Source organism: Eretmochelys imbricata, chromosome 10 (genome assembly GCF_965152235.1).
Source record: "Eretmochelys imbricata isolate rEreImb1 chromosome 10, rEreImb1.hap1, whole genome shotgun sequence".
NCBI lineage: Eukaryota > Metazoa > Chordata > Testudines > Cheloniidae > Eretmochelys > Eretmochelys imbricata.
The window spans coordinates 62,854,205-62,880,261 of record NC_135581.1 but is presented as its reverse complement, the minus strand read 5'-3'; the positions used below and the strand labels follow the sequence as shown (position 1 = coordinate 62,880,261).

General features: G+C 43.2%; 1 protein-coding gene across 2 annotated transcripts in view; it reads right to left on the bottom strand.

Moving 5' to 3' along the window:
- The window catches only part of LYSMD2 (LysM domain containing 2), a 31,781-nt gene extending 7,092 nt beyond the window's left edge, over nucleotides 1-24,689 (bottom strand). Inside the window, exons 1-4 of one of the 2 annotated variants that reach the window (XR_013347330.1) lie at nucleotides 24,315-24,689; nucleotides 18,053-18,390; nucleotides 14,162-14,429; nucleotides 12,268-12,716 (exon numbers count right to left, since the gene is read on the bottom strand). Coding sequence is in view for 1 of the 2 variants with exons in the window: in XM_077828600.1 (XP_077684726.1) it covers nucleotides 18,053-18,390; nucleotides 24,315-24,545 (569 nt within the window). In the remaining variant the exon portion in view is untranslated. Of the gene's footprint in view, nucleotides 1-12,267; nucleotides 12,717-14,161; nucleotides 14,430-18,052; nucleotides 18,391-24,314 lie in introns of those variants that run through there. The other variant, XM_077828600.1, reaches the window with a different exon arrangement.
- Nucleotides 24,690-26,057: the final 1,368 nt, after the last annotated feature.

Below are 26,057 nucleotides of genomic sequence, written 5' to 3'. Positions count from 1 at the left end.
CCAGGATTCCAGACATCAATTTGAGGGGCTCAAACTAATGTTTTACAAATAGCAGTGTAGACAGCACATTTAAGTTGGAGCTTGGTCTTTGAAGCCCCAAACTCCAGCCTCAGCCACAACTTCAACATGCAGTCTACACAGCTATTTTTAGAGCACTTGCATGAGCCTGAGGCTATGTCTACACTCTAGCCTATGTCGGCATAACTTATGCTGCTCAGGGGGTTGAATAAACTACCCCCACAGTGACATAAGTTACACCACCTTAAGCGCTTGTGTGCACAGTGCTATGATGGTGGAGAGCTTCTCCCGCCAACACAGCTTCTGCCACTCAGAGTGGGTTTTATTATGCCAACAAGAGACAGCTCTCCTGTTGGCATAAAGCGTCTTCACCAGATTCGCTGCAGTGGCACAGCTGTATCAGTACAGCTACGACGCTGCAGCACTGTACGTATAGACATGGCCTGAGTGTGTCAACCCAGGGTGGGAAGCTTGCTGCCGCAGGCTGCATAGACCTACCACTAGTACCAATAGAAATGGGGAAGGAGAGACCTAGTGAGGGGCTCTGTTCCTGAGAAATCCTATTTAAATATCTCATATCTGGTGCATTCTAAAGGCAAGATATTTGCTTTCTGGACTTTTTTGTTTTTATGAACATCTGGGATCAGTCAGCAGTATCCACCGTGAAGTGAACTCTATCTAAAGAAGGGAAATCACCCTACCTTCCCTTCAGTTTAGTCACAGGGGACCCATTGAACACATCCCTTTATGGCACCTGTCACCCTTGTTAAAAGTTTACTTGCTTCATTTCTCACAAAAGCATTGGGAGGTGGTAAACGTTAAGTCAGTTCTGCAGATGAGTAAGCTACAGGACCTATGTAATTTGCTCAAGGTCACACATTGGTAAAGCAGAGAATATATTTCCCAGGAATTCTGTCTCCTCTCCTCTAACTGCTAGACAGAGCTGCTGGTTTTCTAGACTGATAAAATACGTTCCTCTACATGCCATGTCAGTATAAAGAAACCAGACTGCTATAGTAAACAGTCCTACTCTGATAATTACTTGTCATTCAGGCAACAGTCCCCATGAATGGCAACCTGAGGACTATTTCAGAGTAACAGCCGTGTTAGTCCGTATTCGCAAAAAGAAAAGGAGTACTTGTGGCACCTTAGAGACTAACCATTTGAGCATATGAAGTGAGCTGTAGCTCACGAAAGCTTATGCTCAAATAAATTGGTTAGTCTCTAAGGTGCCACAAGTACTCCTTTTCTTTTTGCGAACCTGAGGACTAGACTGCCTATCCTTTACGCAGGGGAGTAGGAAGAAAAAAGCATTTTCACCTCCACCCTGAGACTGCATATTTGTTTTTGGTTTTTTTAGATGCTCTTGTCTTGTAACTTGTGGCACTTGGTACTTGAGGCAACCCAGTCTTAGTATCTCTCAGTCTAGTGCGGCGTTTCTTGCTCCATCATAGTTTGTATCAGTGGCATCTCTTTGGATGGTTTTCTTATGTCATCTGTTGTCCTCCTTCCACCCAGACTTTAGCTCCACCTCCCCTGCTTTCCCCACTGGCCAGCAGAATGGTGCAATACATAAAGGAAGGTTGCAAATTACTATTTTTCCTACAGTGCAACAAAGGAGTTTCTGAATACCGCCCAGGGCTTTCCCTAGGAAAATCTGCCTATACACCTCCCTTTACCCTAGGCTGTGTGCAGATAACATGACCTAGCCCGAAATCAGCAATAAAAGAGAGACTGTCAGTTTTCAATGGAAGCAAAAGCCAGATACCAGGCTTTTTAGCCTAACTAAACTATTTAACCAGAAACGAATAATTTGCACTGGTCAATATTACTGGACTGCCAGTCAGTATCACAGTGGGACAATGTAGGAGAATAAATAAGATGGAATTAAGCTAAAATGGAAAAAAAAAATTAGAGTTTGAAGATGTTTCAATCTCACATGACTCAAAGACAAAAGAAAAACTCTCAAAGTGAGATGACACATCATTATGAAACAGGAATTAGACTGTTTCTCAGTGGGAAGTAGTTACCACAGATTTCTTTCAAACTTTTTGTAGTGTTTGTACAGGAGATACATCTCACTAATACAGCAGCAAGATAGCTGAGCGAGCAATTTATTCAGCCCACAACTATTAATTGTAACATGATGTAGGTATTCCTAAAGAATAATTTGAGAGCATATACTGCATTTTTCTACTCCTAGCACAAATACTCAAATGGAACAGCATACAGATCCACTACATTAATCTCTTAGCCACTGAAGCCTTCTAAGGCTGTGTCTACACTGCCACTTTCAGTGCTAAAACTTTAGTTGTTCAGGGGTGTGAAAAAACACCCCCCTGAGCGACAAAAGTTTTAGCGATAAAGCGTGACTACACTGCCTACGTCACATCACAGCGCTGCCACGTGGGCAGTTTAGACATATTCCAAGACAGGGGTGGGCAAACTTTTTGACCCAAGGGCCACATCTACATATGGAAATTGTATGAATGCTCACGAAATTGGGGGTGGGGGTGCGGGAAGGGGTGAGGGCTCTGGCTGGGGGTACGGGCTCTGGGGTGGGTCTGGGGATGAGGGGTTGGGGGTGCAGGAGGTGCTCCAGGCTGGGACCAAGGGGTCTGGAGGACAGGAGGGGGATCAGAGCTGGGGCGCGGGAGGGGGTCAGGGGTGCAGGCTCTGTGCGGCGCTTATCTCAAGCAGCTCCCAGAAGCTATGGCATGTCCCGCCTCTGGCTCCTACACAGAGGAACGGCCAGGCAGCTCTGTGTGCTGTCCCGTCAGCAGGCGCTGCTCCTGCAGCTCCCATTGGTTGTGGTTCCCAGCCAATGGGAGCTGCAGGGGCCGCGCTTGGGGCGGTGGCAGTGTATGGAGCCCCCTGGCTACCCCTACACGTAGGAGCCAGAGGGGGGACATGCCACTGCTTCCAGGAGCCGTGCTGAGCAGGGAAAGCCCCCGACTCCGCTCCCCAGGGAGAGCTCGAGGGCCAGATTAAAACGTCTGGAGGGCTGGATGCAGCCCTAGGGCTGTAGTTTGCCCACCCCTGCCCTAAGATAACCAGTGAAGTCCTTACAGCAACTGGCTTAAAGCGGCACTGTGAAGTCCACGTGTGCATAGCTGCTCTGAACCCAGGTAAATACAGTACAATACAAGGAGGATGCTTTCTGAATAAATGATGCCCTTCCATAATGCTTTGGACTCTGCCATGTAATAAGGCTCTCTTGTGCACCATCTGTTTTCAAGTAGGGAGGAAATACACAAATCTAAGATACATTAGTAAACAAATTTTAATGCTGATTACTGTTTGTTCAGGTTCTGTAATAAATAAGCTTCAGTTACAACTACTTCTAAGAAGTATAAATATCTGCTGGTATCACTTTATTTTGAGAATGTATTGTAGGCTATGCTGAAAATTCTAATTTAAAATGAGATCATCTGGTATAACCTACAATCCAGGGGTCTGACCCAAAGCCCAGTAAAATCAAAAGAAAAATGCCCACTGCCTTTAATGGGGTGTGGATCAGACCCTAAATCCTACTTATATTATTTCTGCAAGTAGACCTGGTGACTTCAGTAATTTGCCTGCCTGATTCCTGCAAGTAGGATTTGGCTATAAAAGTTAATCTCCTCTTTTCACTAGTAAAATACTTCACTTATTTTTCAAAAGTTGAGCACTGGCTGCTTGGTCATATTTTTGCTGCACTAGAAAGCCCTGATACTGCTTTTGTTGATGGTAGATGGAAAAACAAATGAAAATGCCACTAACAAGTTGTACTGGATGTTTGTTGTCCAAAAACCCTTACACAGTAAAAATTGCTCAGGGGAGACTTGGTAACAGCAGCAGCAAAAAAGAATTAAAAAGCCACACCCTGCAAGAAAAGACCACTCACTGCAGAAAACTATAGCTGTTCTGAGGCACTGTGACAAGTCTATACACACCCATGTGACCCTGAAGGTCAAAAGACTCCATCTGACAGAGCTGGCGTTTTTTGACCTTCAGGGCTCTCTTCCCTTGGATTGGAATTATACAGGCACTTATAGACACTTTATGCATACGTTAAATTTACTTCTTGGGATAAGATGCATCCCTCTTTGGATTTGATAGGCTCATGAATCCTTCTATGTCGCCAAATTTGTACTCGAACAACTTTTATCCAAAAACCCAACCATATTAAAACCATTTAAAATGGCTGCCACTGTGTAACGATGGCCATTTTAAGAATAGTTCAGTTTCTCCATCTGATCACATCCCCCTGTCTAGGCAGCTTCTCACCATCCTTTCCCCAACTCCTGGATACATCCTCCACCCACTGTTTTTCACATGCTAGCATAATGCTCCAAAGTTTGAGTTGCAAAAATTCCAGGAGAAACAAGACTGTGGGAGGGGAAGGAAATTTTATTATGGAAATAAAAATTATGAAAACCTTTCTAAGTTGGGGGGGCGGGTGTGTCTGTAAACCCCTTCTTTAAAAAATGAAAAAATGATTGTCTCATTAACAGTTGGTCAGTTTCTGTTATAGAAATACACAGACAGTTCTGGGGTACCTCCATATCTAGCAAAATATTCAGAACTTGAAACCACTTACCCTTTCTATAACTGTCTTTAAAAAAAGCCACCCACACACATAAGCTGTGTTAGGACATGAAGGAAGTGTATTTCCCCATTACACAGAGCAGTTTTCAGAGGGGAAAAAATGGTTCCAGCGTATTCTGTTTGTCTTTTTTAGGGGTGAGGTTTGACAAGTGGTAGCTTGACCTAATACAGAGGACTGGACAGGCAAGGAGCTGTCAGTCCTGGTAATGCAGAAGGGTTTATATCATGGTTCCATAACAAAGAAGGCTTTTCTTTTTTTTTCCTTTTTTTTCCCATCTGACGTGGAACCAAGTTATGGTACTTTCAAAACAGAATGCAGACAGCTACAGTAGAACTCTCAAACATTTGAAGCTATCTTTAGTCAAGAGACCAATCATTTGTTATGGCTTTTTAAACAGAGTAAATTGCAGTACAGAAAATATTGCCAACAACTTCAAACTGTATATTACTAACACAATGATTGACAGATAAAAGGTTAGTGTAAATATTAAAATGTCTGAAGAAAATCAGTCCACCTACTGGTTTTGCTTGATGAAAATGAGTCACAAAAACATATGTAAGGAATATTACAGAAAGGCATAACAAAAGAGCAATGATGTAAATATACTGCAACACAACTACCCAGCACTAGCTCAGAGTGCCAAACACTCCAAAGATAATTATATAACATTAGAAATATTGAAAAAAAAACAATGATCTGAGATACAAAACATCTCTTCAAAAATTACAATGCTAAAATGGCAACAACAGCTTTATGACAAGCGCCTAAACATTTAATCATGTCCTAAAAACATTATTCCTGTGTGATATAGATCACACATTCCAATGCAACTGCAACTGTATTTATTTGAATGCGCCATTGCGTATTCTGATAAAGGCATATACTGCGCAATCATTTAAATAAACAGCTGCATGAATTTCAACACAGAGTTCCAGCAACATGGACATGTCTAGAAAGTGCCCAACCTTGGTACATTGTTAGAAAAATAGTAGAAAAACATGGCTTTCTTTATAATCTGCATTTAAGATCTGCATGCACTCCTTGTGACCAAAAACGTACTTGAGTGACCCATGCATTTTTTTTAAGCAGCTGAACTGTTTTTTCATGTGAAAAATGTCCCGTCCCCCCCCCCGTTGGATAACTCAAACAATTAAAGCACTTGGACAAAAATTTACCTTTGGGCCAAGAACACAAACATGAGCGATTTCAGACCCAAAGGTAAATTTTTCAAAAAGTTAAACACCTGAAAATAAGAAATTGGAATGAAAAAGGCTCTTAAACCTTTTGCTGTCATGATGTGGCTCCATAACATTGAAGACAAGAACCTGCAACCCTTATTCACATGATAGTCCTACTGACATCAATGGGAGCTGTAGATGCTCTGCACTCTTCAGGATTAGGTCATGAAAGAAAGGATAAATGGAGAAAAGAATCCTCCTATTAAAGATGAAGGCAAAGCATCTATTATGTAGAATAACCAAGGAATACTATCAACAAAGGGTAGTTATATACTGTAGTTAGCATCAAGGTATGATAGGGAACCATAAGTCAGTTAATTAACAGCAGAATGAGAACTATGCCACAATCAGTTTTCAAATCCGCAGCCAAAAATGGGCAAGGGGTAGCACTGTATGTTGATTCAGAACTGGGACAAATCCAAATGAAGACTGATATCTAATAGATTCTTACAATTTGGAACACTGTAGGCCAACTGCCAAAACTCAAGACAGCAATACACAAAATGTCATATCGAACAGCAGACAAATGTCATCATAATAAAGTAAACCCAATATAACATTCAGGCAGAGCAAGGTATGAAATGCAACCCACCTAAAACTTTTTCCAAGGGAAGATTTTAGTTTAAATTTCTAAGTATTCCACAGTCCAAAAACTGAGTACTATTTAAAACCACGAATACCCCTTCCAGAAGAGGAAGTCTCTTCTGAAAATAGAAGAGCTCTCTAGTGGGAAGGGTTTGCAGCCATGTGAAGAGGGGAGGCAAGCACAGAATATAGGGTAGAAATTGCATAGCTTTTTCCCAGTTGTGCCCCTACAACTGACCGTCTCAACTGCACAGTGTTCACATAGACTGGCTCCACTGGACAGGGAAGGAGACAGCATTGATAATGTTAGCTCCATGCCATGAGACTATGGCTTGTTTCTTGAATTCATTTGCTCTCTTTATTATCATGCAGTGAAAAGAAGCTTACAGCTCCTAAAATTGGTGTTTTGGGGGGAAAGACACAAGTAGGTCTTCTCCATCCTGAACTTATATTTTAGTTAGCTTCTATGATATAAGTGAGATGAGGAAAACCTGATGCATTCTGAAGTATAAAATGGAAGCTGATACAAAGAGTCCTGGCACAATGCCTACAACAAACAGATTGGGTGTTAGTCAGGAGTCAGTGAAATGTAAGGCTGAATGCTGGTTGAGGCCTCCAGTTTTCAATTTTAAATGATCTTTTTACTGGAAAACTCTATTGAAAGTTGGCTGGTTCAGGATTTAGGGTTTATTTACACCATGACAGTGACACTTTCTGTGAAAGATTTATTTATGTGCTCCCAAATAGACCAATAGCCCAATGCTGCAGAACTTTCTTAGGCAAAAATAAAGTCAAGGGGAAGTTTTGACTAAGGCCTGTGTGGTATTTTCACAAACTATAAAAATGTTGACATATAGTAACCCCTCATGAAATTAGCCCCTAAAGTGAGAATGGGGGGTGAGCAAAGGAAAGGCAGCTGAACAGCAAGGTGGAGTTTAAACACTTTATGATGCACTTTACTAGTTTAAAAAAAAAAAAGTAAATGTAGCAAATGTAAATGCAACAGGGCTTCTCTCTCAGCCAAAGTAGTTATAGAGAACAGCTTACTTCAGTCAAGTCTGGAGGAAGAGAAAGCACCTGCTCTCTTCTCTAGAGAGCTTTCCTTGCTGATTCTCACTCCCAGACTTAGTCTCTAGCCTCCCACAGCAAATCCCTTTTATACCACAAATGGGAATATTAACTGTCAACAGCTGGCCCAGAACACTGAAAATCCTTGAACTCAGGAACAACAACTGTGGTTCTACCTTTACCTGGAAGAAAGGGATTAATCCCCTCCATGCTAAACTCTGAAAGGTATCTGTCCATTCCCCACCATGCTGAATGTACCAAAATATGACAATACTAGAACTTCTATTTTTAAGTTACTTTGGCTTGTGAATGCTATTTATGTTCAGTTGGATGAAGAGAGATTTTTGAAGTCTGTGAACTGTGAAAAGCAGAGTACAGGACTGATAATATGCTTTGGGGGCAGGAAGTGTTATTTTATGTGTTCATAGAGGTTCTAGTACAATGGGGCCTAACCTGATTGTGATCTTCAGGTGCTACCAACCCATAAATGTTAGAAATCTTGTTAATTTTTTCCTTACCAAAATAGATACAGGTATTCTAGCATTTACAATATTTCCTTATCTGTCTGTTCTTGCTGAAGGGACTATCTTGAATATTTTAAATCAGGGTTTCTCAAACTTCACTGCACCGCGACCCCCTTCAGACAACAAAAATTACTACAAGACTCCGTGAAGGGGGATTGAAGCCTGAGCCACTCCCCCGCACCCTGGGGGGCACCGAAGCTTGAGGACTTCAACCCTTGGCAGTGGTGCTTGGACTTTGGCTACAGAGCTGGGCCCCAGCAAGTTTAATGACAGCCCTGCGGACCCCACTAAAACACTTTGGGATGCCAATCCAGAGTTTGAGAACCACTGTTTTAAATTATCTAATGGAAAACATTTAGTTGTCTAAGTTTCCTAGGGCCACCACTGTAGATGGGATCAGAGACACTGACTGGAGAGGAACTCATATTTTGAGCTCACTATTGCATGTTCTGAGCTAACTATTTTAAAATTCCAGAAATTTATCACAGTGCCCAGTACCTCTAGTTCTAGCTAACAGGCCTACCCTATGCTTTGATGAACTTGGAAGCAGGACTAGGCTGACAGCAGATAGACTGGTCTTAGAATGGTCTCTCCCCCCATTTATTCACTGAAAATAAGTCCTGCTTAAGACAACACCAGAAGCATGATGTTAACTGAGTATTGATCACTTTTCCAATGTCTACAATTATGCAAAAATGGTCTGTAACTACAATCATCAGCTCACTTAGCAAGCACTTCATATTTTTAATTCAACATCAGAGTTACCACAATATTCCATAGGCAAGTCTCCTTGCTTTTTAACCACAGTATTTTAATAATGTAGTCTTCACACTGTATAACTTGCTTTTGAGACTGGCTGGAATGCATTCACAAACACCAGGGAAGGCTATTAGCAGCAAAACCTCATTCTGGGACCAGTATGATTTAATACAATTTCTAAGGTCACTGTATGTTGACACTATGAGATTTTTTCAAGTCAGTACCTAGAATGTTCTTTACTGCATGTCAAGCAGAAGTTGGTACAGTCATATGTACCGTCTGTCAACTTTCCTTCTAGCAAAGCTTAAGTTCTCCAAGGACAAAGCAGTGCTGGAATTCAGCTATTAAAAATCAGGGAGCCAACTCTTACCAAGCTATACCACCCATCCTAAGAAGTACCACAGGGTCTTTCATGAACTACCAGAGGACTATGAATCAGAAGTACTGGGGAATCATCGGGGTCCTCAGTGAACTACATAAATCTTATTTCTGCAAAGAGAGGTTTAAACTGTGCCCTGCTCCTTGCTGGAGGGACTAGCCAAACAGAGAGATTCTGAGGCATTTGGCCCAGACAAGAAAGACACAAACAATGCCTTAGGAAGCACAAGGGGAGCCATACTCCTTACATCCCTGTCACCAGATGGTAGCTGCTGCATGCTACTGACAACTTATTGGCACAAAAAAGTACCACAGGTACCCTAGTTTTGCACTCGAGCACAAGAACTGGATTCTGTCTGCTGCCTGCTCAGGTGCCTTGGGCCTGGGTGAAGGTAACCTGCATCATCTCCTGCTCCCAAATATGCCCACATAAAACAAACCAAAAGTTAGTCCAAGCTGTGATAAATCTAATATCTTGTGACTAACATCCCAGAAAATAGTACCTCTATTTAACAATAGATACTTTCAGTCCTAATCAGAGGGATATTCATTGCTCTGGGTATATACTGTGTTGGTTCTCAGGTTCTCAGAATATATTGAAATGGTGGAAGAGCAATATGCTCGATTGGAATTCTACCAAGAATAAAGGAAATGGCCACGAGAGACAACATACAATGAATGATTAAGTTTATGTGCCATGGATTTAAAAATATTTGTCTTCAATTCAGATCAAATTATCTTTCTACAGAGAACTAGTGTGCAGCAATGTCAGCAGTTACTAGCCTCATGGTTTTTAATGTATAAATTATCTTTTAGCTAAAGAGACGCATAAATATTTCAAAGCCTAGTTTGAAGGGTCAGTTTAGTAATTACCCTTAGGCTAAAGTTGTTACCAGTACTGTATTATGTAACTGTCTTCTTCAGTATATTATGAGAAGTATTCCTCTATTATTTAGTATAAAAACAATTGTAGTTCATATTTAAACACTTTCAATTAAATAGTCAAGAAGTGAAATTGAAATTGCCAAGGAGCTAGCTTTATGAAATATGAATAAGAGCACAGTTTTGCTAATGTCCCAGCATTGTATAGGTTGATACCCACTTACAGTCCAACACTCCAGTCCTAATAGAGACAAACTCCCATGTCTATGAAGTCACTGGTAGTTTTCCCTGCATGCTGCCAGATCAGGCCCTTCCAAACATATTTCCTCAGAGTTCTGCATGATCCCATGTCTTCCGTGATGGACGGACATACGTGATCTTCCTGGCACTCAAAATAAGATGCCAAATCTTCTCTTATTGTAGCCTCAGGCCAACACCACAGCATGCAGATCTGTGCATCATTTTGAGGTCCACATATGACCTATCAAGTATATTTTTCACAAACAATTGTGCGGCCTTGAAAAAATAAATGGCATCAGACTACATTTTACTATTCTGCAGGAGAATGATGACTTATGGAGACAAGATTCAGCTGTAATGAATATCAAGGGGAATCTTTATGAAGGCCATTGTGTATCTCTTTGGTTCTCATCTCACTGATTAAATAAACACATTCTCTCCTTAAATTCTTACCTGGGCTAGGCAATCATTGAAATAACAGCTTCCTACACTACAAGATGTAACTGAAGATGCCACCATGTCACTGAATGGTCTTCAAGGCTATATTACACTAACTGTACTGGGCTGGGAGTAATATTTTCCTTTTTTTGTGGTTGTAGGTTGTGCATTGGAAAGATCTTTGTGGACTTCCTGGATTTTTCCTGTTTTTTATTCGCTTAGCTTGTAAACAACTTTCCTAATGATTTGGTCCTTCCTATTAAAAAACAAGTAAAAACAAACAAACAAACCTGGTGTTCCCACCTGAAGATGGTAAGTCTGGCTTTTGGCTGGAAGAATCTCTCTGAACAGGGATATAGGGATGACCAGAGTCATAACTTTCGTGCCCACATAGCTTTACTCCATTCCCTACCACTGACAATGTAACAGGGCCCTCAACACCTCTACCAGATTGTGAAAACTGCAGACCTCTGGGAATTGAAAGCTGCCTGCAACTGCAAGTTCCACATGTGCTTGTGGTCAGCTGTAGCAGATTAGAGGGGGTAAACAGGAGGGAGTAAGTGAAGGATGGAAATAAGACTTATTTTCCGTTAGCAGATTTGCTCATTTTGTTCAAAGGTAGGATACTCAAATAAGAAACACCAGTCCCTTTTAGTCCAACAAACTTTTCTCCACATCCATTATTTAGTATCTGCACTTCTGTTGTGTATATATTAGTGTGTTCAGACCTCCAAAGTAGCTATCAGTATAACAAATAATATACTGGCACCCAATATGGTGCATGGTTCATGACCAAGCTCAAGGACAAGCTTTATTTTCCAAGTTAAGAGCATTAGTAACAGTCATTACAGACTTGAATCCAAGCAGAGCTGTTCATAGTTATGAAAAGCACAGCCCAGGAAACTTAGAATGCTTGTTTTAGTCACCCCAAAGAAGACTCAAAACTTGCTGATGACTAATTGAGGGCTTAACCCTGTATATCAGGGGTTCTCAAACTGGGGGTTGGGACCCCTCAGGGGGTCACGAGGTCATCACTGTGGGGTCACGAGCTGTCAACTTCCACCCCAAGCCCCGCTTGCCTCCAGCATGTATAGGGGTGTTAAATATATTTAAAAGGGTGTTTAATTTATTAGGGGGGGTTGCACTCAAAGACTTGCGATGTGAAAGGTCGCCAGTAAAATAGTTTGAGACCCACTGCTGTATATCCACCCATAAATGGCGCTCTCCTGGAGGACAATGGGAATTCTGCATGAGGGCTTTCAAGACTGAGCTCCACACTCTCCCTAGTGCTACAGTTAGAGAAACTCTGTGCCAGTTATCATTCAAAATCCCAGAAATCATCTTAAAAACCATTTTCAGAAGTGCAAGTTATGACTGTACAAGGACAGATTTAAGATATACACCTTCTACCAAAGGGTGAAGGTAATTCAAGCTGCATATATTACACCTTTCAGGGAGACGTGTGCCCCAAATGAACACTTGGGCACATATCACAATAGTAATACATAAGTTTGCCACAGATTTTAGTGGCCACACATTTTTTCATTAAAAACAAAATGGAAAGGTTTATTAAAGAGATTTCTAAACACACTAAAATGAAGACAAGTGATAAGTTACTTTCTCACTTCCTCCGTTAGGAAAGGAGAACGGAAAGAAAGCATTACAACATTTTTATAGTGCTGTGTATCTCAACTTGCACCTGCCACCCTCAGCCCAACACAAACTGCAGGTACAGAAGAACATCTGTACAGATTTCTGTACAAATGCCTCTCACCCACAAATAATGAACACTAGCCATTGCTTACAGCACACATGACAATGAGAATTCATTTGATACTTTAACCCCTCTTTTACCAAGCATCCAACAGTTGTAAAAGGAACACTAATCAAAGCCCTTGATTTAATAGCTCTTGGAACACACAACATATCCTCAAAGGCTTCTTGATTTCATTGCTGTCTCTCTACATTTCTCTTTTGGCTGATGGTACTGGAGCACTGTAAAGAAAACAAGAACCAATTAACAACTTCATATCATGGATGTCATAAATGCTCCCATCTTCCCTCCCAGTGAATGAGCTTGAGTACAGAACTTCAAGTTATAGGTTCTGTTCCCAATGTTGCATGTTTGCAGTTAGCTAGCAGCCAGGGTTTTGCTTATGTATGCAAACAACAATTTTTAGAGTTCCTCTTTTCAAATGCAGTAACATTCTAAACTCAGATGTGAGGGAATCATTAAATATCCATTCCTCCTCCCCAAACCAGTGGTCATAAGGCACAAACTAAAACTCACCCCCACACCCTAATTTACTACATTCACCCAAGAGAATTCTCTTAGTGATAATGTAAAGAGCTTACAAATCGTCTATTGGTATCTGAATGTTTAAAAGAATGATCATAAAACTTATGTCTGGATGTAATGCCCTTATCTATCTTAGTTGCGTACACAAGCAGAGTAGATGTTTTTACAAAACACACACTGGGACAAGATAGAACCTTTAATGAATAATTTCTGGAAAATTCAAACCTACGAAGTGTTTGTTTTTCTGCCAGCCAGGGGTAAAACTGGATAACAATTACTATACATCCTTCATATCCCTGACAACTGCAAGACATGGGTGCGCTGCAGACACCACAGTAGATAGTTTGGGAAACATGCACTTAAAATATACAAAGACAAGGCAAAAGCAGATGTGCAAAAATAAAAGGATGACCTGGCTTTGTTTTTATTTTGCTTTCTTCTATTTCCCTGTACCGCCACCACCACACAAATCCTCCTTTATATGTAATATTACATTTCTTTGCTTGGTGGCCAGAGATTGAGTAATAATTATACTTTTATAAAGACCCTTGAAAGATCACAAAGTTCTTCATAAATACTATATATATTATACACACACACACACACACACACACACATATATCATATACACACACTCTACTACTACTACTGAAATGCAGTCACCTCTGGGGAGGATGGCAGCAGCCAAATAGTGCACAGCACAACAATGGCTGTGGTTAAAGATCACATGGAATTAACATCCATGCAAGGCATAAAGTGCCTTTACGCTTTAGGTCTAATTCAAGAGACCACCTTCACAACCTACATGTTACTCAGTTTTCTGTTTAGGAAGGATGAAGGGCTGTATTTATAGCAGAGACTTTGGCCACTAAGCAATCCAACAAAAGAAGGTTGAGGTCATTTCAAGGGGGATGGTTAAATGATAGAATTTTTGGAAGGTGATGGTTAATTGAATTCATGTATTCACCTTGTATTGCATTTACATTAGGCCTGATCCTGCAGTAGCTCTGCATGCAGAACTCCTGTTAAGCATAAGGAATCAGGCCTAGCATGTGTAACTGAGTTTCACTATTAAGAGTGCATGTGATAGAATTTAAATTTTAAAAACCTTAAGGGAAAAAGTTCTGAATGAGCAACTTACCACATGCAGTATCCCATTAGCCTGCATATCACACTAGCAGAAGCATGCTGACAGGAGAAAGGTGATAGTTTTTGGAATTCTGGAGCCAATCCTCTGCTGCTGTTGCTGTCTTCTTTACTCAGACCTCAGATCCATTCTTCTACTCCCTGGTTCAAGATGTAGCAACATAACAAATGTTGCTTTTCTTCCATCTCTGCAAACTGCCATTTGAGTACATTCCAATGCTGACGTACATCCCATAATCTCACAGTATCTGAAAAGCTCTCTACTACGTGCCAAGGCCATTTGAAATAGAATGTACAAGGTCAGTGTAGCTGAAACATAGCATTTTTACTTATTGCACTTTTACCTTCATATAAAAAGGTCTTCATTATAGCCATACCATATTAACACATAATGACAACAGAACAACATTGACTGAGTGGCCAAATTGTGCTCAAGGTCCCATAACCCATTGGGTATGGTAACATTACAACGCATCTATGTTGTGTACATAGCACCTTTCACACAAAATGAATCCTAAAAGGCTTTATAGAGTTAAATCCATGCTTTTTTCCCCACCCTAAATCTGAGAGGACAGTGATGTACTATGCACAGGAGAAAAGAGGTTTTCAGATAAAACTCGAAAGACCTGAAGAGCTGAAGGGGAAAAAATATTAGACTTGGCCAGGTGTCAGAAGCTGCAGAAAAGCAGGTTTCCTAAACAACGGCAAGACAGAGGAGGCACATGCTAGAAAAAAGTGAGGGAGAAGAGAAAGTTCATGCAGGATGTGAAAACAAGGACAGCAATTTTGAATGGATCTTGAAACAGTGGGAACCCAGAGTTCTTTGCGGTATGTAGGAAGGCAAGCAACACCATTCTGCACATGCTAGAGTCTGGAGAGCAATGACTTGGGAAGCTATGAAGAGGGTTCAATAGTTAACAGTAAAAGCAAGAAGAGATGCAGACTTTGGAAGAGCGTTTATATGTAGATACACAAAACTCTCTAGGTTATATACAGACTGATAGAAGGCTCAATTCTGTATTCACACTGCTGTAATCCAGGCTAACCAATAAAAACCAAAGGGAGTTACTCGGATATATACCAATGTAATAGATCAGATTCTTGGCCACAGTCTGTAAAGTACTTTGGGGTCCCTTTGCATAAAGTGCCATATATGCTTAAGGCAACACTTGAACATTTAATTTTATTTTTACAGTACTGATGAAGGTCTTCTATACAGGTGAAATCCCACCTATATCATAAGTAAAAGTTACTCACATTGCAACACTGTACAGCACGCTTATTTGAAGAACTGTAATGCCTCAATTGCTTCTAAATCCATGAGATATCTGATTAAATATTGAAACTCATTTGTTTGAAAGGCTGTAAGGCTTACAAATGAGACCAGAAAAATATAACGTGTGTGCCCCCTCCCACCATGTTGGGCACATTGTCAGGGCTGTAGCACCTGACTCCCATTAAAGTATATGGAAGTTGTGGGGAGAATAAAACAACACGTAGCTCAGTAACATTACCCATTAAATGTACATATTTATTCTTAATCTGCCTCCTAAATTAGCTTTTTCCTGTGACTATAACTGACAATCCAGTTCTCTAAATGGAGGTTCAAGCTGGAATCTGATAATCAAGCTGTGCTTCATGCAGTATCATGACCCCCCCAAAAAAGTGTACTCTTGTAATTTTGTTAATGATGTATACACAAAAGTGAATGTAGTTTGATGTTTTTTGACTCTTTGGCTCAGGAGCAAATACAGCAATAAAATTTTGTTTTTCAAGCTATGACCCAGAAAACACATAAGGAAGCAGTAACAATGTTCCTATTTTTAAGCCAGTCACTTTGAATACAACCACTTTTTCTGTGTGTCGTTTGCTGAGGTCCTGGAATGAATTCCTTCCTATACATTAACATTTTGTGTGCAAGGGATATTAAAATAAGCAAAATCCTTGCTGGGCACCTGTGGTCTCTGTCAGGCCAGCTTAATTGCTAAGTCAACAACACCTACTCATATGTTAATGTCACCTTTTTAGCAGGCTTATCATGAGATTCATCAGCAGAAGCCATTAAGATAGCAATGTCCTGCACAGTCTCCTCAACCATGCTAACGATGACGCAAGTTAAATGATGGTGACAGGTGAATACCATTAACCATTTCTCTGCAATGACCCAAATCTGGCTTAGGGAAATACAGCCAAACAGTGCAGCCTATGTCAGTCAAGTATGCAGAAGCACACCAAGAGATGGACAAGAGACTTAAAGGAGAGAGCAGTTCAGAAAGCCTACCCTTTGACACACAAGTGTGCTAACCAGACAGGACTCTTAACTCAGAGCATCCACAGCCTTCTATGTGAGACAATAGCCCTAAATACGCATCCTCAGGGCAAGTAAGCTGTGTATGGAGTGCAGTGAAAAATGAACTAGACTCACTGGGTTGTACATGACAAGGGGTTTTTCCAGCAGCTCAACACTAGAACTGTATTGCCAATCCCCTCCTACAAATATTCTTACTGCTAGCCCAGCTACTAACTTTTCTAGTTCCTATTATATACAGCTCAGGAACAATGTTTGTATATTTACAGCATTAGAAATACATTTAATTGCACAAGATACTAAATTATAGAATTTTAACTTAGTTCATCTGAGACAACAGGTTTGGTCTTGTGAGCTGCTGAGCACCAAGGCTTTAAGTACCACCCTGCAGCATTTGTAGTTTTTGAGGGGCGTGGACTCTGACGTGGGCCCTTGCAGGAGGAAACACTGATCTTGCAGCCTAATTGACTGCAAGAGCTCCTGCTGTCCAAGTCTCCCACTGGGGAGAGAAGGGAGATGCCTCTCACCTCTTAAAAAGGAGATGCTCCACCTCCAGTTTCCTAAGAGCTGGAGAAGTAGATAGTTGCTCCGTCTCAGCAGCCGGCATATCCTCCTCTTCGCACTGTAGTTTTTTACATGTACAATTTAAGGAGCAGCTCACCTGGGCAGGCAGTTGCCTGTATCTCCCTACTGAAGCCAACAGAGGGCTGGAAGGAGCAACTTCTGCAAGGCTTGGTATCTGGCTTCACTCCAAGGAGCTACTAATGAATGAGGTTCCAAGGGATGAACATGAAAAGTCTGGCTGATTAGCTGGGGGGGGGGGGCACTAAGAGGAGAAAGGTATGTGAGAGGAGAAGGAATGATGAACCCACAGGGAGCATGTATGGCATGTGTTTGAGAAGGAAAGGCCAACCCCGCTACGGTAGGGGATTGTGTATGGAGATATGGGATGAAGCCACTAGAGCCTCTTCTTAGCTAAGAATACATCTTTTTCCCTAGTGAAGGCAAGATGTAAGGGAAGGTGAATGTATGAGGGTGGTAAAGGAGGAAGAGACAGCTACTAGGGGGAATGAGCATTCTTTGGGTGAGAAAGGAAAGTGGTATGAGATTAGGCACATCTACAAATGTGTATTGGGGGCCATTTCAGATTTTTGCTTGGGGGGGGCCCAGTAATGTCTCATTACACACCTTCGGCTTCACAGGGTCATTGGGTGCTTGGTACTTTGCTGAATCAAAGCCTATATAGATAACCATCTACCAAATCAGAAATCTGTGTTATACCAACACCTTTTACACAATGTTATTCCTTCTCTGATTTATAGCCAGGGCTTAGATACAGCTGTTATTCTAGATAGCTTCTTATACTATTCTAATCACCATAGTATCCAAGAACCTTCCTATAGTCCATTACACGACATGATAAATGTCATTTGAGATGGGGGCTGCAAATAAGCCTAAATTAGAAAGATTATAGACATAAATGTCACTAGCATTTGCCCAAATGCCACAACAACTCCAATATAAAAAGGAGTAAATGTTAGACTGAAATTAGATGCTTCATTTTAAATTGGAGTTTACCTGATATCTTCATCTTTTAGTTTCCTGACTGCCTGTTTTGACAACTTAATCTGCAAGTCCAGTCTATGTAGAAAATCTTTGGCAGATAGTTCTTCGGGTGCAGCAGGTTGATTGTCAGGTTCTTGAGGACTGGGAGAAGAAGAACTACTCTCTTCCTGAACTGTCATTGGTCCTTCACCACAAAGAGAAATGTCAATAATTTCATTCTCAGGCGATTCCAGCGAATTAAGTCCATTGAACAGTAACGGCTTCTCTGATATAACTGGAATATTCAGCGTTTCTCTCAGGAATATACAGTCATTAGTAAATAGTTTATTTGCCCTTTTTATTTGTTCCATCTGGAAGAGAGAAAGAAAAACAATTAAATTGAAGCAGTACTGATTTCTGTAAAGTACAGAATGCCACCATCCTCAAAACACACAACAGGCAAGCAGTTTTATAAGCGAAGAGTTTCCCTGAAACAATTACTTTGTCTTAAATTAGAATATAAAAGGAGCTATTGCATTTAGAACATCTCTGTTCTGTCTTGCCATTAACTCAGCCTTTTTGCTTTGCTTTCTTTGTCCGTGCACTAGGCTTTATGCTATTGGAAGTCTCCCTAAGGGTATATTTTTTTGTTCCAAATAAAGAAACTTTCCCTAAATTTGAGTACTCCATTCTCTTCACAACCCAAATTTAGGTCACCTTTGCTCAGCAAAGAATACACAATAACGCTGCAAAAATCCTGCATTATTTTGCATTCATGTTGGGGCCAGTCTGAGAGAGCAACTCCCAGAGAACCGCCTGAACAGATTACTTAGACCAGTGGTTCCCAAACTGGGGTTTGTGAACCCCTGGGGGTTCGCAGAAGGTTACAGGGGGTTCACCAGAAAAATTTCTCTAATGGCGGCCAGAGGACCCTGGGCATTGGAGGCAGCAGGTGGGACCTGGTTGAAGGGCAGACAGCCCGAGCCCCAGGGAGAGCAGGGCCAGGCAGTTGGGGCTGGCAGCCCGAGCCCTCCCCCCGTCAGCGGGGGAGCCGGCAGCCCGAACCCCAGCGCTCCACATGGGGCTGGCAGCCTGAGCCCCAGGGAGAGCGGGGCCAGGCAGTTGGAGCTGGCAGCCTGAGCCCTGGCAGTCAGCGGAACCTGCAGCCCAAGCTCAGTGGAGCTCAGTTGACCGGGGCGGTCAACGGGGTCCAGCAGCAGGAGCCTCACGGAGTGCGGAGGAAATTTAAACTTAAATCCCTGGAAATATATATTTTTAGGAGGGGGTTCACGAGATTTCACAATTTAGTGAAAGGGGTTCGCAGGCTGTTAAAGTTTGGGAACCACTGACTTTAGGTCTAAAGTATAAGTAATCCCAGCATGTGAAGGTGTTTAGGGCTTCAGGGGTACACTAAGATGTTTAGACCATACAGTTGACTGCCTATCTTGGCCGGCCCACAAATAGTGAACTTCAAGGGTGTTGGAGAAATCAAATGAATACATTTAATCTGTGATGCCACTCCCTGCTTTGGTGTGTTTGGTTTTACATAAACGCAGAGATCTCTAATTGGGTCCTGAATATGGCCCCATATTTTGAGAGCCTGGTAGTGTAGGTGTCACTTGCTGGCCAAAACCAGCCATTGGAATTCTACAGCATGACCAGTGGCAACCCTCCTTATTTTACACAATCAATTTATACAAATATCAAAATGCAGCTTGGAGGTCCCACCACTGTATGCTCCATCTTGATCTAAGTAACCTGCCCCTCAAGATGGAACATCGCATGATAGAAACTGACATCTCTGTGGGGCCCATCTTTCTATCATTATGGGTATAGGCCCCACGGATTCTGTAGCTGCAGAATTTTCCATGACAGTCACCCATGGCTGCATAATCTCAGCTTTCAGTTTTGTTTTTAATTGTTTCTAGCCCTAGAACCTTAAAAACAGGAACTAAATGCAAACTGATGCAGTGATGACTGCAGAGGGCCTGAAACAATAGCTCTGAGAAGTGTGAGCTGCCTCATTCATCTCTCTATCAGGGCCTTGTGGTCCCAGGATTCCATGGCTGTGGAATTTGCCATTTTCTAAGATGTTAAGGAATTCTGCATTTTTGCACTAGAATCTGACCTTCTGCTACATCCAAGCATGTGAAATTTCATTTTAATCTCCCCACCTTGTTGGGACCTACTTGCAACTGCCTCTTGCTATCCAACTTTCCCCACAAGGGAGAGTCAGCTGGATCATAGTGCAGTCCCTACACTACTCCATTTCGCTAGGTAGCATAGGTTGCAAAGCCAAACCTGGAGCCCAGCCAAGGCCCCAGAAACCAGAAGCCACTAAAGCAAACAGAATCATTTACTTGCTCGATACCAAAATTATGATTATATTGGTAATTGGAAGGCATGACTTTCTTTAAAGGAGAAATCAATCTACAGAATTGTAGCACAAAGGCTGAAACCCAGTAGGTCTACCATGACTTGCATTTGTAAAGGGACTAGCAAAATGATAGCTGATAAATAATGCACCCGAAAGCTATTGTTTATCACGCTTCACTGTAACTCTGCCAGTGATGGTTTGTTCTTCCTCCTTGGAATACTGCTTTAGGATATCTTCTTGTGGCCTTTCAGAGAGCCCATGTATTTTAGTGGTAGGAGTAAGGGACCCCTATGTTTTAATCTCCACTCTAAAATTCTGTGAGTAGTCTTGGGTACGTCGCTTGAGAACTGCTGACTAAGTTCCGCCCTCAGTTACACTCACAGAACTCCAGTGCCTCCAATAAGGATTCATGGGTGTAAGTGTGAGTGGAATTTGACAGTGATACCTTTCCTATGCTGGGAAATTTCATAAGCATTTCTCTGCACTGGCATAGGTCCACCAGTATAAAAGCTGTAATGCAAATGGGGTACAGGTATTTTAACCTTAATGTTGTTCAACCCTGGAACTGGACAACATGGTGGTTAAAAATCCTATGTTTTTTAACACAGCCATAGATGAAACTGTACCGAGGCAGAAAAGGCTTATGAACTTTCCTATTATACATGCACCCTATTTTTGGAGAAAACAAACAGTAAAATAAAAATACAAATAGTAGTCACTTATTTAGGGATGTTGTAAGGGATTCATGTTTACACTGTACAAAGCACATATCTTCTTGGCTTTGTAGGAGCTATATAAAACAATATTCTAGCCATCATCCTTTTAATTCCCACAATTACTTACCCACACTCACTAATCGAAATATTCTAAGAGAATAAAAGATTTTATTTGGTGTTTAACAGAATCAGCTTGATAGATCTTTACAAATATATTGTTTATAAATATCAAAAATCTTCCCCGATTAGCAAAGAGATTACACTAAAGACCACAAACTAACATCTTCCCCACATGCGATCTCTCATCAGTTGTAGGTTTCATCTCTATATTACATTAACCTTGTTCAGAACAGGCATAGATGACAGTTACTAAGACACTAGTGACTGTCAGCACTAGTGCTCCCATCATTGCTACAGCCAATGGGAGCAATAAGGAAGGGAGACATAACAGGAAACTTTTGTTTAAAGTATGGTATATAAGTAAGGCCTTGGATATCCTTTTTCCTACATGGCACATGGATAGAATGACAAGAGCAACTTGAAAGATACCTACGGTAGATAAACATGATGCCCCATGTTGTAGCCAGCACCCTTCTGATAAAGGGCAAATATGTGGACCTTTTGTTTCCTTTAAAGACAATCAATACCTCTTCTTAAGCAGCTGGGAGGAAGTCATTGTTAGAAGTGCAAGTTCTTCATCCTCTTCACCCTCTCAAGAGATGACGATGTTGCCTTCACACCACTCTGAGCCCCTACTGAAGTAAGACCTGATCCAACCCCCATCAGTCACCAGAAAGACTCTCATAAATGTCAGTGGCTTGGTTTAGCCCTATGAGGCAGAGCCGAGTGCGACTAGGATTGCTGCTAAAGTACTTTTCATTTTATAAGGTATATACAAAGAGATTCTTTAATAGAAGTTGGTCCTAAGTTTCTATTTTAAAAAATCTTCTGTTTATATTACAGGGGCATTAAAACTCTAAAGCCTTTACTCAAGACTTGGTAAATTAAGGAGACTGCTAGGAATGTCTGGTATTAGATAGCAAATGGGAGTGAAAAATCAGTACTTACTTCTTATACTGTCACAATGGCAATTTAAATAGGGAGAACTAAAAAAGACACATCTTGACATCTGAAATTGAGGGCTAGATTACTATTTTGTTTCAGATATATTCTTTGACAGGTCTGGCTTGAAATGTATTTTAAGTAATTTAAATCAAGGTTAAAAATTGAGCTTAATTTTTAATGTTAGTATTCCATGCTACAATTCCACTCTGAAATACTGAAGTTCCTATTTAGAAATACAATTTTATTAAAATAAATATTTTGTATAAATGTAACTACAATGCACTAGCTCCACTTCTGAATAAAGACCAAATTTAAACATTTCCAACACCATTTAAGTGTCACTAAATGCGAGAGGTTTGGTTTTTATTAACATGTGCGAGAAGAAACTAAGTTACAATGGTGAATGTATAAATAAACTAATGGCAAACCAGTTCCACTTATTCAAACGTTCTTATTGAGTCAGTCTGCTTTCATTTACACCAAAAACAAACCAGAGTAACTCCACTGACTTCCACAGCATTACTCATATCAGTAAGGAGTAAACAGGATTTGACTCAAAGTAGAGTTACTCTTCTTTCCAAGAGGAAATAAGAACTTTGACCTTATTCACAATCGGAGTCAAATATTGCTAATTACAACTGTATATAAAAAGCTGTTGCTAGAAGATTTTTAGTATGTTTTCCCTTAGGCCAGCTGAAATTTGGTTTGAAAACTATTATGACATGATACTATAGAGAGCAGGTGGTGGTTTGCATGGGAAATGTATAGCACAGCTATGTATCATGGCTCTCACAAGAAAAAAATATTCTTATCTATGCTGATCTGGAAAAGCTTATTAGAAACAGCCATGTTTAAACAGGTTCCTGGAGCTGCACAGTGGACTGGGCCTCACTGTCATGTTGCAGATATTAATTTGAGATTACTATTATTTTTTAAAGGGATAGTTGTGGATATATTACTGAAGCAATACATTTACTAGAGACTCGCATCTGAATGAGGATTCCCCATCTATGGTCTTCTCTTAGTCACAGCTGGCCAAGCATGTCTTCATCTATTCCTGCAACTTCTGCTTTAACACATGGCCAGGGAGAGACTGAGCCCTCCTCCATCACAAACCACTGGCTCATGGAGAGCCAGGCATTAACTCCTCCACCACCTTACCCCAAAACTTGCATGCGATGAGGAGGGATTTTTCCTCTCTATGCCCCCTTCTTCTCCTCCCTACCAGTGAGTGAAGATTCTCATTTCACCCCATCCCTCTCACAACCTCAGATGGCTCACATTTAACCAAGGATTCCTGTCAATCTCCATCCCATTTCTTTTGGCTGACAGCTACGGTCACCAACCCTCCAGGATTGCCCTGGAGTCTCCAGAAATTAAAGATTATATCATGTGATGAAAACTCCCAGAATACATCCAACCAAAATTGGCGACCCTACTCACAGCTGGCTGTGGATTTCCCACACTGTGTAGCTCCTGTGCCATATATCTGGCTGGGTATCTCTCCTTCACCCCAGGCCCAGCCCCCAAGTGGCTCAGACCTCACCTGGGGTCCCTCCTCCTGCAGCTGCGCTGTCTCACCCAGGACTGGGAATTCCTCCCCCACTCCCATCTGCCTAGCCCACAAATTGTATTTCTGGTACCTCCGGATCGCAGCGGAGTTCAGGGCCCAGAGCGCGCGGACCGCACACACGTGGTGCAGTCGGGTCCCGGCTCAGCCCAGCGTTTACGCTCTGAGGCGGGGAGAAAGAGGAAGGGTTGTTACCCGTGGAGATCAGTGACTCGCCCAGTGTCCCAGGGGTCTGAGGCAAAGCCAGCACCTAGCACCCTCTCTGCGCAGCACCTCCGCCACAAACCCATCCTTCCCTCCACCCGGCCAGGGCAGCGGCAGGGATAGCTCAGCAGTTGGAGCACTGGCCTGCTAAACCCAGGGTTGTGAGTTCAATCCTTGTTGTGAGTTCAATCCTTGAGGGGGCCATTTAGGGATGGGGGCAAAAATTGGGGATTGGCCCTGCTTTGAGCAGGGGGTGGAACTAGATGACCTCCCGAGGTCCCTTCCAACCCTGATATTCTGTGACCTCCCCTCTCAGGGCTCGGGGGCCCGGCCCGCCTTTGGGGCCCCTGGGGCCGCCCTTACCGTAACTCCATACTTGAGCGCGATGCCCTGCAGCGTGTCGCCGGCGCTGAGGCGATGCTCCAGGTAGCGCTCCGCCAGGGGGGCCGCTACGCTGGCCGTGCTGCCGTACGAGCGGATCTTGGTGCGGGCCAGGCTCTGCGACAGCTCGGCCTCCGACTCGGACTCGGAGCCAGAGCGGGCGGCGGGGGGCTCCTCCCGCAGGGAGAGCGGCACCGGCGGGAACTCTGCCATGCCCCGCGCCGTCGCCTGGTGCTCCCCTCAGTGCTCCACCTCCGCAGCAGCCAGCCGAGCAATGGGCATGGCAGGCGGCAGAGGGACTCGAGTCACCGCCGCGGCGGGCGGCTGAGACCGGCCAAGCGCCGATGACACCACAGCTGTCCGGGCAAGGGGGAGGGCGGGGCGGGGTGCGCGACCTCAAATAGAATTGCGTCTCCTGTCTGCGCACGCGCAAGCCCCTGCTGCCGTCCTGAGGTGCATGCGCGCAGCCTGTGCGCATGCCTAGTAGAGAAGTGAAGCCCCGCTGAAGCTTCTGCCTTTCGCCTGGAGTTTCGCCGCTGCTCGGCGCCCTGTCCTGTCCCGCGGCGAGAGCGCTACGGGAGCAGCGCCGGGAGGGGGAGGAGCTGCTGAGCGAGGGGCAGGCGCGGAACGGAGGGGTAGCGAGTGGAGCGGATGGGGGAGAGCTGTGTGGTGCTGGGGTGTGGAGGAGCTGATCGTCTGGGGTGCAGGGAGCAAAACTGAAGGAGTAGTTCCCAGGGAAGGGCGCGTGGAGGAGCAAGTCGGCGGGTTCCACCCTTCCGACCACTGGGCGCGTACTCCAGGAGGTGAAGGCCGCCTTGTCACCCGATTCTCTCGCTTTCCTGCGGCGAGCCCTGCGAGAGGGCGTTCCCCGCCCACCCCTGGCCCTCCCGACATTCTTCTTGGGCCCCTGCTCCGCGAGCCCCCTCAGCCTCCCCGATCCCACACTCCGAGCCAGCTGCTTACCCTGCAGCCGGTTCGGTTCTGAACCGCGCCCAGAAACCATCCGTACACGATCATGCTCCATACGTTACATTTCCTCACCCTCGTGTCCCGCCCCGACACCAAATGGCGGGACTATCTTCCAACTAAAGAGGGTGAGGAGCCCCGGTGGGCCAGCCTTTATTCCACCTTGGTCCCATGGCCTGCCAGGGACATTAGTTGGCGGCTCCTTCATGGAGCCGTGACCACGGGCGTGCACCTGGCGCGGTTCACCCCTACACCTGAGGCCTGCCCCTTTTGCGGCGTGAGGGAGAACCTGGCGCACGCCTATCTGGAATGCGCCAGGTTGGAGCCCCTATTCCGGCTCCTCCAGAACCTCTTGTTGAGGTTCTGGCTGCACTTTTCCCACACTTGTTCCTCTTTTCACACCCTATCTGTGGCCCCACGAAGTCGTGAGACCTCCTCGTCAACCTCCTGACTCTGGCCAAAGTCTCCATCTAAAATACCAGGAGAACGATGTTGGATGAGGGGGTGCTCTGTGACTGCGGGGCCTACTTCCCTTCCTCCCTACTTTCATGCATCCGGGCAGAGTTCCACTGGGCAGAGTCTGCTGGCTCCCTCGACAGCTTTGAGGAGCAGTGGGCTCTGTCCGGTGTCCTCATCTGGTATCCTCATTTTGAACCTTTGACCCTCACTCTGGTCTCTGTTTTTCATTAGTTGTCCCCCGTAATCAGTTGGTTCCTGGGTCCAGTGGTCCCTCCCGCTAGGCTGGGGGAGGGGACTTTA